At 34.0% G+C, this 10,465-nt stretch overlaps 1 protein-coding gene across 1 annotated transcript; it reads left to right on the forward strand.

The window, feature by feature from the left end:
• The first annotated feature begins 3,325 nt into the window (after nucleotides 1-3,325).
• Nucleotides 3,326-7,891, forward strand: LOC134239213 (uncharacterized). The gene is made up of 4 exons (XM_062721382.1): nucleotides 3,326-4,676; nucleotides 4,817-4,958; nucleotides 6,228-6,308; nucleotides 6,530-7,891. The coding sequence occupies exons 1-4, from the start codon at nucleotides 3,345-3,347 to the stop codon at nucleotides 6,682-6,684; spliced, it is 1,710 nt and encodes a 569-aa protein (XP_062577366.1). The 5' UTR covers nucleotides 3,326-3,344; the 3' UTR covers nucleotides 6,685-7,891.
• The last annotated feature ends 2,574 nt before the right edge of the window (nucleotides 7,892-10,465 follow it).

Raw genomic sequence — 10,465 nt, forward strand, 5'->3', positions numbered from 1 at the left:
TCGATAATGATAAATTAAGATATATGCGCCATATATAATTTGACTTGACCAACACAAACATTGCACAATGTTTTATGATAAAGTGGTTACACATATCCTGCATATACATGTTTAATATACGCCAGCCATATAATCTGAATGTTTGAAATGTATATTGTTTAATAAATGTATATTGTTTAATAAATGTATATTGTTTAATAGACTTTGAGATTGAATACTGTTCGTTATCTCCATATCCTTCTTTATGTAAACAGATACAAGTAGGTAATGAGAGCGCTTTATCGTTTTTATGTCAAAGTGGCAATTTAATAGACTCCAGTGGTATGATCCTGTCTAAATTTATTTGGGGGATTAAATGAACAATGACATACATGATATCACAGAAACACTGCGATTTAGACACCGTGTTATGCTTTCCAAATTGTTTCATTTTTTTTTTTTGTAAAAGATGTTTAAAAAACTTTAAATTTGTTTTAATATAAAATATATAATTAAATAAATCTAAATAAAAAAAAATCTTCGTTCTGTTAAAGAGGGCCTCCTGAAAAAAATCTTTCATAAATATTCCTACATTAAAACTCCCCAGTTATTATTATCATTAAAAGCAAATGGTTCATCAGATTAAACAATTATCATAGAATCAACAGCATAGGAAATAGATAGCACCGCGTACAAAAATGAGACATTTAACATTTGCATAGGCTATTATACCATTAAAAAAGGAAGAAGATGACGAAAAGTGATATCGATAGATCTAAAATATATGTATGAAATTGCGCATTGATGCCTTATACCATTTAAAGGTTTAAAGATTAAAGGTCTTCAGAACTTTTTTTATTTAAAAAAAAAATCAAATGAGAAAACTTAAGAAAAAACACAAGAAATGTACGATATACGTCATGCAAAATTCGACCCTTGGTTAGGTTATATTTGCTTACAATGTCATAATAGCGACCACAGAATTTCTGAAACTCCTGTGTAACATCAATTTATAATTATCTGTCAATTGCCTCCCTCAGTTCAAAACTTGATCGTACTTGAAAAATGACTCAGGCCCACATGAAGCAAGTACAGTTCAGCCATACATTGACTATTTACTGAGTACTCTGGAAAAATGTGGAAGGCCAAATTGAAAAAAAAAATGTACCTATGTTCATATTAAGATATTTTCATCTCTTCAAATGATTTGATTATAAGTACAGTTGAATTAAAGATTGGACGGAATGAATTAAATAAAGAAAACTATAGATGAAATATAAGGATTAAGAACAGTAATCAAGCTCAAAGGGTCATTGAAACCATACAAATCTAGAGCAGTAAAATATCCAATTTAAAACAAATGTGTCAGATGTTGTAGTATCTTTCATCTCAAGCACACTGGGATATATCGTATCGACATGAGAATGTTAATAATCATTGTTAATTGACAGGACGTCGTCAATATAGCTAAATGTCGAGTTGTAGGTCACAGCAAGTATATTTTCTTCTTTTCACATACGATTTTGGACATATTCTGTTTCATATGAATGTAAAAATACGTCTGCTAATAACGGGACATAATTGGTACCCATAGGAATCGCAATAGACTGTTGGAAGACCTGGTCTCCAAAAACCACATAGATATTGTCAATCAGAAACTCAAGCACCTTTTTAATGTCAATTTCAGAGTACTTGTGTGAACAATCAAAATGTTTTTTTAACAAAATAATTTTGCAAATGGCCAATGACAACTTAAGATAAGTGAATTTCGAATATGTTTTATAGAAATGATATAAAAAACCTGGACTTGAATTTTTCGTCGGGAATAGCGGTGTAAAAAGTTGAAAAATCAGTCTTAAAGGTGTTGACTTTTGTAAAATTTTGGGATTTGAAAATTTTCAAAAAGGCTTGGTTGAACATTTACTGGAATCCCCTATGTATCTTTGTAAGAATTTGTATGAATTTTCGGAATTCATTATAGATATGGTATTTATAATTTATTTTGGTTGTTTGGCTTGTAGAATGAAATCCAAGTTCCTCTAAAATACATTGTTGTGTTTTAAGTAGGAAATATGACCTCGCCACGCTTCGACCGTTAAGTATCAGATGTTTCCTGAATAAGAGTGTTTAACTTGATATAGTATTTGATAGTAACGAGTTTTTTACATGGAGCATACATCTTTGTTGTACTTTGAAGTTCTCGTCAATTCCCTCTGAACATAAATTTTCGAAGTCTTTTGCAAAACGTTAAGTTAAAGATATAGTTAAAGGCATTTGCCAACAGTTTTTCCTATCATGAGAAGTAAATTGAAAGTATTGGGGTACGTTATACGTTTGAGTATACGCACTGAAAAAAGGTTCAGAACAGCATATAATCAGTATTTATTAACAAGTATAATAAATTTAGCAATTAAAACCCCACAACAAAACCCGCCTCAAATTAATTATGTTAAGTATGAGGCCTCTGTTAAATGTTCCCGCAATAGGTCGCTCAGTGATACAAACGTATCGCTATACATGCATACACTGGTAGGTCAAGCGTCAAGTACAATATCAATACACATGAACTATTTTTGATACACAACAATCAAAAGGGAAAAATGTGTTTCAAACAAAACAGAACGTTTATAAAGTTTTCTTCATGAACATTTTACTTTAAGCATTGTCTAAATGGCTTAAACAAATATGAAGTTTTTTATTTTATAGTGTATTAAAAACTATTTTTTCTTTGTGTAGGTGTTGTAAACAAACAGTGAACAGTAGAGAATACGGTAAAGAAGCTAGGTTTGTGGTGAGGATAAAGAAAGAGGAATTAAAGAAAAAACAAAACTATTCGATAACGTCTTCAAAGATTTAAGCTTTTTAGTACGTAAATAAGTTGATTTTGCCTAACGTGTTAATATGACAGTTTTGCGAGATTATTTCTTTAACATGTTCAATAGACAGTTTAGATAATAACAGAAAAGGGTTGTCTATCTTCAAAGATGGCCGACGGTAATGAACATTTTCAGGAGCGGATCCAGGATCTTGAGTTAGGGGGGCGCCAAAATAGGCAAGGGGTCTGGGGGCCGCCTTGAGGCCCCCAGTGGGTCCAGGGCCAAGCCCTGGTGGGGGCCCAGGGGCTCCTGGATTCTAGAGATTTTGAAGGGTTAAAATGAGGTCTACCAAAGCCCTGGTGGGGGCCCAGGGGGCGAAGCCCCCGGAAGCTCCTGGATTCTAGAGATTTTGAAGGGTAAAAATGAGGTCTACCAAGTAGACATATTTGATTTACGCTAACTTTGACAATTTTAGGGTGGCGCGCGCCGGGTGCGCCCCCCCCCCTTAAATCCGCCACTGATTTTGAGTTTGAAGAGGATCAAATTGTTATGCGAAATGAGTGGAGAAGAGTTTTGAGCTTTGATACTTTTCCTGATCACCAATCAGTGAGTACCATTCGCCTTGCCCGGTCGGGATTTTATTACACAGGTAGAGGGAGTCTTTGTCGTTGTACTTTTTGTGGCTATGAACAAAGTAACTGGACACAAGAATATTTTCCATTTCATTGTGATGAAAATTTTAGGAGGGAAACGAACGAACCGATTTATCATGACCTCGAAGGAAATATTTCTGCTGATAATGATTTATCAACACAATTTAATCAAGCCCCTTCATCCCAGGCAGAATGTATTTCTTTTTCAGCAAGTACACATTCTTTTAATCGCCTCTGGGAAGGAATAGGTGCTTCTTTTCGGGGACAATCTCTAAATATTAACCCTCCTCAGAACGATCCTGATGTCTTCACCTGGCTCAGAATACAAACCTTAGACTCTCTTACTTCCGGTCACCAGCCTCATTTCAGAGAAAGCAATTCAACCATTTACCAACATTTACGAATTTGTGAAGAGACAAACTCTCGGTTTTTATCGTCAGAAAATAGCAATGTTACCTCAAATCAATCCACAAGGGACATGATAGAGAGCAAAATTCCCATAAATGAAGGCAATGGTATATGTTCTCCAGGGGAAGAAAATAACCAGTTATCACAGGAACAGACAAGTCGGGTTTTGCATCCATCTGTCAATAAACCGTTATTAATACAGAACTCAAGAAAAAAGCCTAAACAGATGGAGAATAAATCTGAAAATAAACTTGAAGTTGCTGCATCTGAAACTAGCAATAGTTCTCATAGTTCTACATCTACACAAGAGTCAAATCATATGAAATCAGAATCTGAGGATTATGCAAATAGCCTGCGGCAGCATGGGCTAAATCGAAGAAGTCTAGACTCGGTTGATTTAAGTGGTTTTGATCAAGGACAAAGTCTTGATATATCTGGTTCATTTGATTCTTTAGATCATGGCACGAGGAAGTCTAACAATCTGTCAGATTATGGAATACTTAGAAGAAAAGACCAAGATATTCTAGGACAAAAATGTCCTCCAATGAGCCGATCTGTGAGGAATACACAAGACATACCACAAACATTTACAGAAAGGTTGGCAACATTTCACAACTGGCCACCCTACTTAAGACAGCGCCCGATGGATTTGGCGGACTCTGGATTTTATTACACAGGACGAATTGATTGTGTGCGTTGTCCATTTTGTAACATCAGTTTGAAGCAATGGGAGTCAAGTGATATACCATTGGAGGAACACGCTAGGCATTCTCCAGAGTGTAAATTTGTCCAGCAATACCGTCAAAGACAACAGGACCAGGTACAACGACGAATTAATTTTAAAAAATACAAGAATATGCATAACATTAATCTGAAATTATTGCAATCTACTTGAATTATACAACGCTTCCGTAGGTTTTTGAGTTAACTTAATTGTCATAATTTGTTCGTTAATTTCAGGATTTAGAAAATCAACAAACAACAAGGGAAACCATTACACTGGATCATGTAAAACATCTGGATTCTTTAAAAGAAGTGCTCGATTTCTCTTTTAATATTGACGACATTCTTCGAGCTTACAACACGTTATCCCAAGCACTTGGTATTATATTTTCTCAGCAGTATTCCCAGATTTAAATTGTGACATGACCCGGCGAGTTTTCCTTTGAAGTCAAGCATACTGTAACTGCGATACAGAACACTTTTTGTGGGCGTTTCTTATGCAAATGAGCAGAAACTGTACTGTATCTGCAAAATATCAACGATACAGTACGGTTTATTTTTAGCGATGACGGAAAGCTGTATTCGTATACAGACATACCAGTCGTTCAATTCGCCATAGAACTGTTAGTATTTACTCAAAAATTGAGGTGAATTAAAAATACAATTTTACAACATAAGGGAATTATTGTCGGATTCAAAAATTTTAGAAAGGAGGGAGTGGGGCAGTTCACAAATTATTACTTTGACCCCCCCCCCAAAAAAAACGGAAAATCGTATTCCGTGGGGGGTAGATTTATAATCAACCAACACCTATGTGGTCATTTCGTTACTTGTTGATGAATTAAAAACCGTATGTATACAAGTTTAGAAAAAAAAATTTAAGAAAGCGAAAAAGAAAAAAAACTCAAAGGTGGGATGGGGGCACCAGTGAGTGCTGTATCCCCGTTTGGTTACTCTACATTTTAATGAAAACGTGAAGGTAAAATACCCCCCTTTTCCTTTCATCTGCATATTTCAATTTTGTATATGACGACCGGTGGAGGACATTGTCGGACATTTCTCTCAGAATCTACGATCTCCCGAAGCATTTTTGTTTCAAAAATATTCCCACATGATTCTTGTATATCAAAATGTTTTGCATTAAATCGTAGCTTAAACTGAAAAAAAAAATGTCAGCAAGAGCTGCATAGAGAAAAAAAACCCTGCGCAATCAAATCTAAATAAAATTTTTGGAAAACAAATTAATTTATGCATCCCTTAAAAATTTTAAAATGATAGATACCTGCACGTCCATCTCACTCTGCATTTCAGTTGAGAATGCTTAAAATGGGATACTAAATCAACTTTCTACAAAATCATCTGATTGGTTGGGAGGTATACACCCAAATACGCATGTAAATTAGTGAGGTCCTTAGAAAGGTCATGTCACAAGTCATTTAGAATACTCGTTTCTTACTGTATCAGAGATACAGGGCGGGGCCCGGCTCGAGCTATCGCTCTCGCCTCAAGCCCCGCCCTGTATCTCTGATACAGTAAGAAACTCGTACTCTAAATAATACTTATTGACCACCAATTTTTCACGAATTTATTTAAGATTTTCTACTTTTTTGCTGATATTACATAAGACCTTTCAAAACCCTTTTTTCAGACATTCGAGATTTGACGTCTACAGACATACTGGGGTTCTTCTTTGAGGCTGACCAGGAGGAGGAGGAAGCCTTCAGTGGAGGTGTGTTTTGTCAAACTTACATTTTTGTTGTTGAGGCTTTAAATGTGACGATATTCATGTTAAATACCTGGAGAAAAAAAAAAACATGACTAAGTGACCCCCCTTTCATTTTAAGCATACTAAATTACCTTTTATTGTTTAAATATCTCATAATTGATGAAAAAAAAATCAGCTTTCTAAATTTCATTGTATTGTAATATAATGATAAATACATATTACAGACAGCTGTGTGTGCTGCATGTGTTGTGATCGTGTAGTGTGTGTAATGTTCCTACCATGTCGTCATGGATGTTGTGAAGAATGTGAACATGAAGCAGAGCAGTGTCCCTACTGTTCTCAGTACATCAAAGCCGTGCACCGTGTGTATGTTGGGTAGAAAGTAACCCCATACATAAAAGAGGAAAAGAAAATGTAATCATCGAGAAAAATTATTGCATTTGTTTTCAAATCTTTTTTATCAGGTCAATAACAATGTCATTTTAAAGGCAGTAAATTACATTTTTCGGAGCATTGATAAAAAACACTAGATATTAAACTACAGTTTATGTAATGTTTTTCAGTTGAATTCTTTGCTAACTGTTCATTATTCTTTTTATGTGTGAAACATATGGTCAGCAGGGGATGCTCACTCCTCCATGTTACCTGATACCACCTCTGATGTTTTGGAGGTCCTGTTTGGTCTGCTCATACTTTGTATTGTTATATGTACTTTTGAACTTAAATACTGTTATGTCCATATGTTTCATGGAGATAACGAACACTCCAAATAAAAAGAGCGATAACTCAAATTCAAATTTCAGTAGTATTTCATAAATCATTACTAAAATTATAATTTGACTGTAATGTTCATGGCACATGTACAGTTATAAACTTTGGGGTCGTAGCATCTATATAAAAGATTTATATGTTCAACATGTCGCCTTTTGATAGATAAGTTATTTGTACAAAATGAAGCATAATTTAAGCATGTCTATTGTAAATGTCAAAATAAGAAATTTTTGATTCAGAATATGTTATTGTTATTGAGGCAGTTTTTAATGTGTGCATTTTCCCTCGAGTGGTTTTATTGAATTTTAACATATGTGTAATACTAGAGGATTTTTATTTATATGTTATATACTTACCAAAAAAATCCAACGAAAAACTCATTCTTATGCATTTTTCTGTATTTGATTTTTTTTTAATTTTTTGTAATCAAAATCAATTTATAGATTTTGATTTTCAGTGAACATGAAAAAACATTTTTGCAATTATGTCGATTTATATATGAAACATGTCCCGTATGGTTAATATGTTTCAATTGAAATAAATATATTACATAAATATTTTTGTTTTTTTTTAAATTTAATTTGATTTTAAGAGGGTAATGTAAGCTGTTTTCCTTTTATGATGAATGTACATAGTAATAAAAAAGACATTGTACATAATTAAATGTATCAAAGGTTTGCTAAAGGCTACAATACTAATAAAGAAAAATGCGACGATAATATTTAATATTTTTAATAATGTGTTCCTAACAAAGCTATTGGCTTTTCAAGTATATTTGTCAGCATTTACATTAACTAACGGGACGTCAAACACTGTAGAAAAATACATCGTTCTGTTTTTATATTCTCGAGATCTATCACTTAATTGTGACATGACCCAGTGAGTTTTCCTTTGAAGTCAAGCATACTGTAACTGCGATACAGAACACTTTTTGTGGGCGTTTCTTATGCAAATGAGCAGAAACTGTACTGTATCTGCAAAATATCAACGATACAGTACGGTTTATATTTAGCGATGACGGAAAGCTGTATCCATATACAGACATACCAATCGTTCAATTCGCCATAGAACTGTTAGTATTTACTCAAAAATTGAGGTGAATTAAGAATAAAAATTTACAACGTAAAGGTATTATTGTCGGATTCAAAAATTTTAGAAAGGAGGGAGTGGGGAAGTTCACAAATTATTACTTTGACCCCCCCCCCCCAAAAAAAAAAAAAAACGGAAAATCGTATTCCGTGGGGTTATATTTATAATCAACCAACGCCTATGTGCGTCATTTCGTTACTTGTTGACGAATTAAAAAGCGTATATATACAAGATTAGGAAAAAAAATTATTTACGAAAGCGAAAAAGAAAAAAAACTCAAAGGAGGTGAGATGGGGGCACCAGTGAGTGCTGTATTCCCCTTTTTATAGTTACTCTACATTTTAATGAAAACATGATCGTAAAATACCCCCCCCCTTTTCCTTTCATCTGCTTATTTCAATTTTGTATATGACGACCGGTGGAGGACATTGTCGGACATTTCTCTCAGAATCTACGATCTCTCGAAGCATTTTTGTTTCAAAAATATTCCCACATGATTCTTATATATCAAAATGTTTTGCATTAAATCGTAGCTTAAACTGAAAAAAAAATGTCAGCAAAAGCTGCATAGAGAAAAAAAAACCCTGCGCAATCAAATCTAAAGAAAATTTTTGGAGAACAAATTAATTTATGCATCCCTTAAATAATTATTTTAAAATGATAGATACCTGCACGTCCATCTCACTCTGCATTTCAGTTGCGAATGCTTAAAATGGGATACTAAATCAACTTTCTGCAAAATCATCTGATTGGTTGGGAGGTATGTACCCAAATACGCATGTAAATTAGTGAGGTCCTTGGAAAGGTCATGTCACAAGTCATTTAGAATACTCGTTTCTTACTGTATCATAGATACAGGGCGGGGCCCGGCTCGAGCTATCGCTCTCGCCTCAAGCCCCGCCCTGTATCTCTGATACAGTAGGAAACTCGTACTCTAAATAATACATAAAATGTCTCTTGAACATATATGTAAGACATTCTTAAACTTGTCTTTCAAAGTTTCAAGAACTTTTGAAATCGAGCTTCTTTTACACAATAAATTCACTGCATTTATATAGTCTGCAGCCGCCATCGTCCCATCGGAATTTATGAAAAAAGTTGATTGTAGTATGTATATCTCAAAACAAGCTGCAAATAATACAAACCCGTGAACAGGGCAGTATCTTTATATTGGACCTCTTTAATAGCCTACTGGTATTAACTTATACTGATATTTCTAAGAAGCAGAATTTCTAGTAATGCTAATTAAAAAATTATCTTAAAAACAGCAAGAATCCTCAAACCATATCCCCCAATATCTGCCATAAATACTGACTCTCCGTTTGACAATTGAAGTAAACTGCATGCGTTTTTTTCCTTGAAACGAGGATTGTTGTTCTCAAAAATTTTTGTTCTATAGATAAGGTGACAAATCTGTTTCTTTCAAGGCATTCCAAATAAATATAAAAGAATTGTCTGGTGTAGGATTCTTTTTCTTTCCCATGACGGCTCTTTTCCAAGTTAACAAATGTTTTTCTGTGACTTTACTGTATTCAACGAATTTCACAGCTCCAATTCATAGCTTAAGTTTTGAAAATCTTGAAATGAATTGTACGTTTTTCATCCGTAACAAAATAAAAAATACCTCCATCAAATATGACATGAGATTTCGAATTCTTTGACGTAGTCATACTTTCAATTGTTTCTCAATTCTATGTTTTATGAGGGAAGAAACGAATGTGTGTGTAGCTGTAGATTATTCTGATTTTTTATTTATTACAAAATACTCTTCCGTGGCACCTGATCCCAACTCTGATGTTTTGGAGGTTTACTTTTGCTCTGCTTCTGTTTTGTGTTGTTTTATGGACTTTTGATTTTGAAAACTGTTCGTTATTGTCACATGTTTCATCGTACTTGAACTGGAAAACATAAAAAACAATCTTTGTCGAATTTCGAAAGCTTTTGCTCTTCTTGTAATACCAAATCATTTTGATTGCCTCTTTCTGTTTGTTTTATGGACTTTTGATCTTGAATACTGTTTGTTATCTCCATATGTTTCATGAAAACGTCAGTCGGTATTGAACTCAATGATAGGTTGTACTTGTATGTGCTGACAAGGTCATTGTATAGACCATAAAACTTGTAAAATGATAAAACTTCAAGGGGGACTGGTGATATCATTGTTTTATTAACTTGAATTCAATAGCTTGACTTGTTTTAGAAATTGTTCATGCATAAAGCATGCTCTTGCGTATTAGATCAACTGAGAGATATAAACCCAATGTGCAGCTGATGAGGGTTTATTCCTACATGAGGAAGGG

This window comes from Saccostrea cucullata, unplaced genomic scaffold (assembly GCF_032062105.1).
Source record: "Saccostrea cucullata isolate Sc308-1 unplaced genomic scaffold, CSIRO_AGI_Scuc_v1 ctg2174, whole genome shotgun sequence".
In the NCBI taxonomy this organism is placed as follows: domain Eukaryota; kingdom Metazoa; phylum Mollusca; class Bivalvia; order Ostreida; family Ostreidae; genus Saccostrea; species Saccostrea cuccullata.

Bases quoted from the DNA above. Each gene is read 5' to 3' on its own strand.
- LOC134239213 (XM_062721382.1), top strand. From the start codon at position 3,345: ATGCGAAATGAGTGGAGAAGAGTTTTGAGCTTTGATACTTTTCCTGAT. The intron at 4,959-6,227 runs GTATTATATTTT...CCCTTTTTTCAG, and splicing joins CACGTTATCCCAAGCACTTG to ACATTCGAGATTTGACGTCT. The intron at 6,309-6,529 runs GTGTGTTTTGTC...TACATATTACAG, and splicing joins GGAGGAAGCCTTCAGTGGAG to ACAGCTGTGTGTGCTGCATG.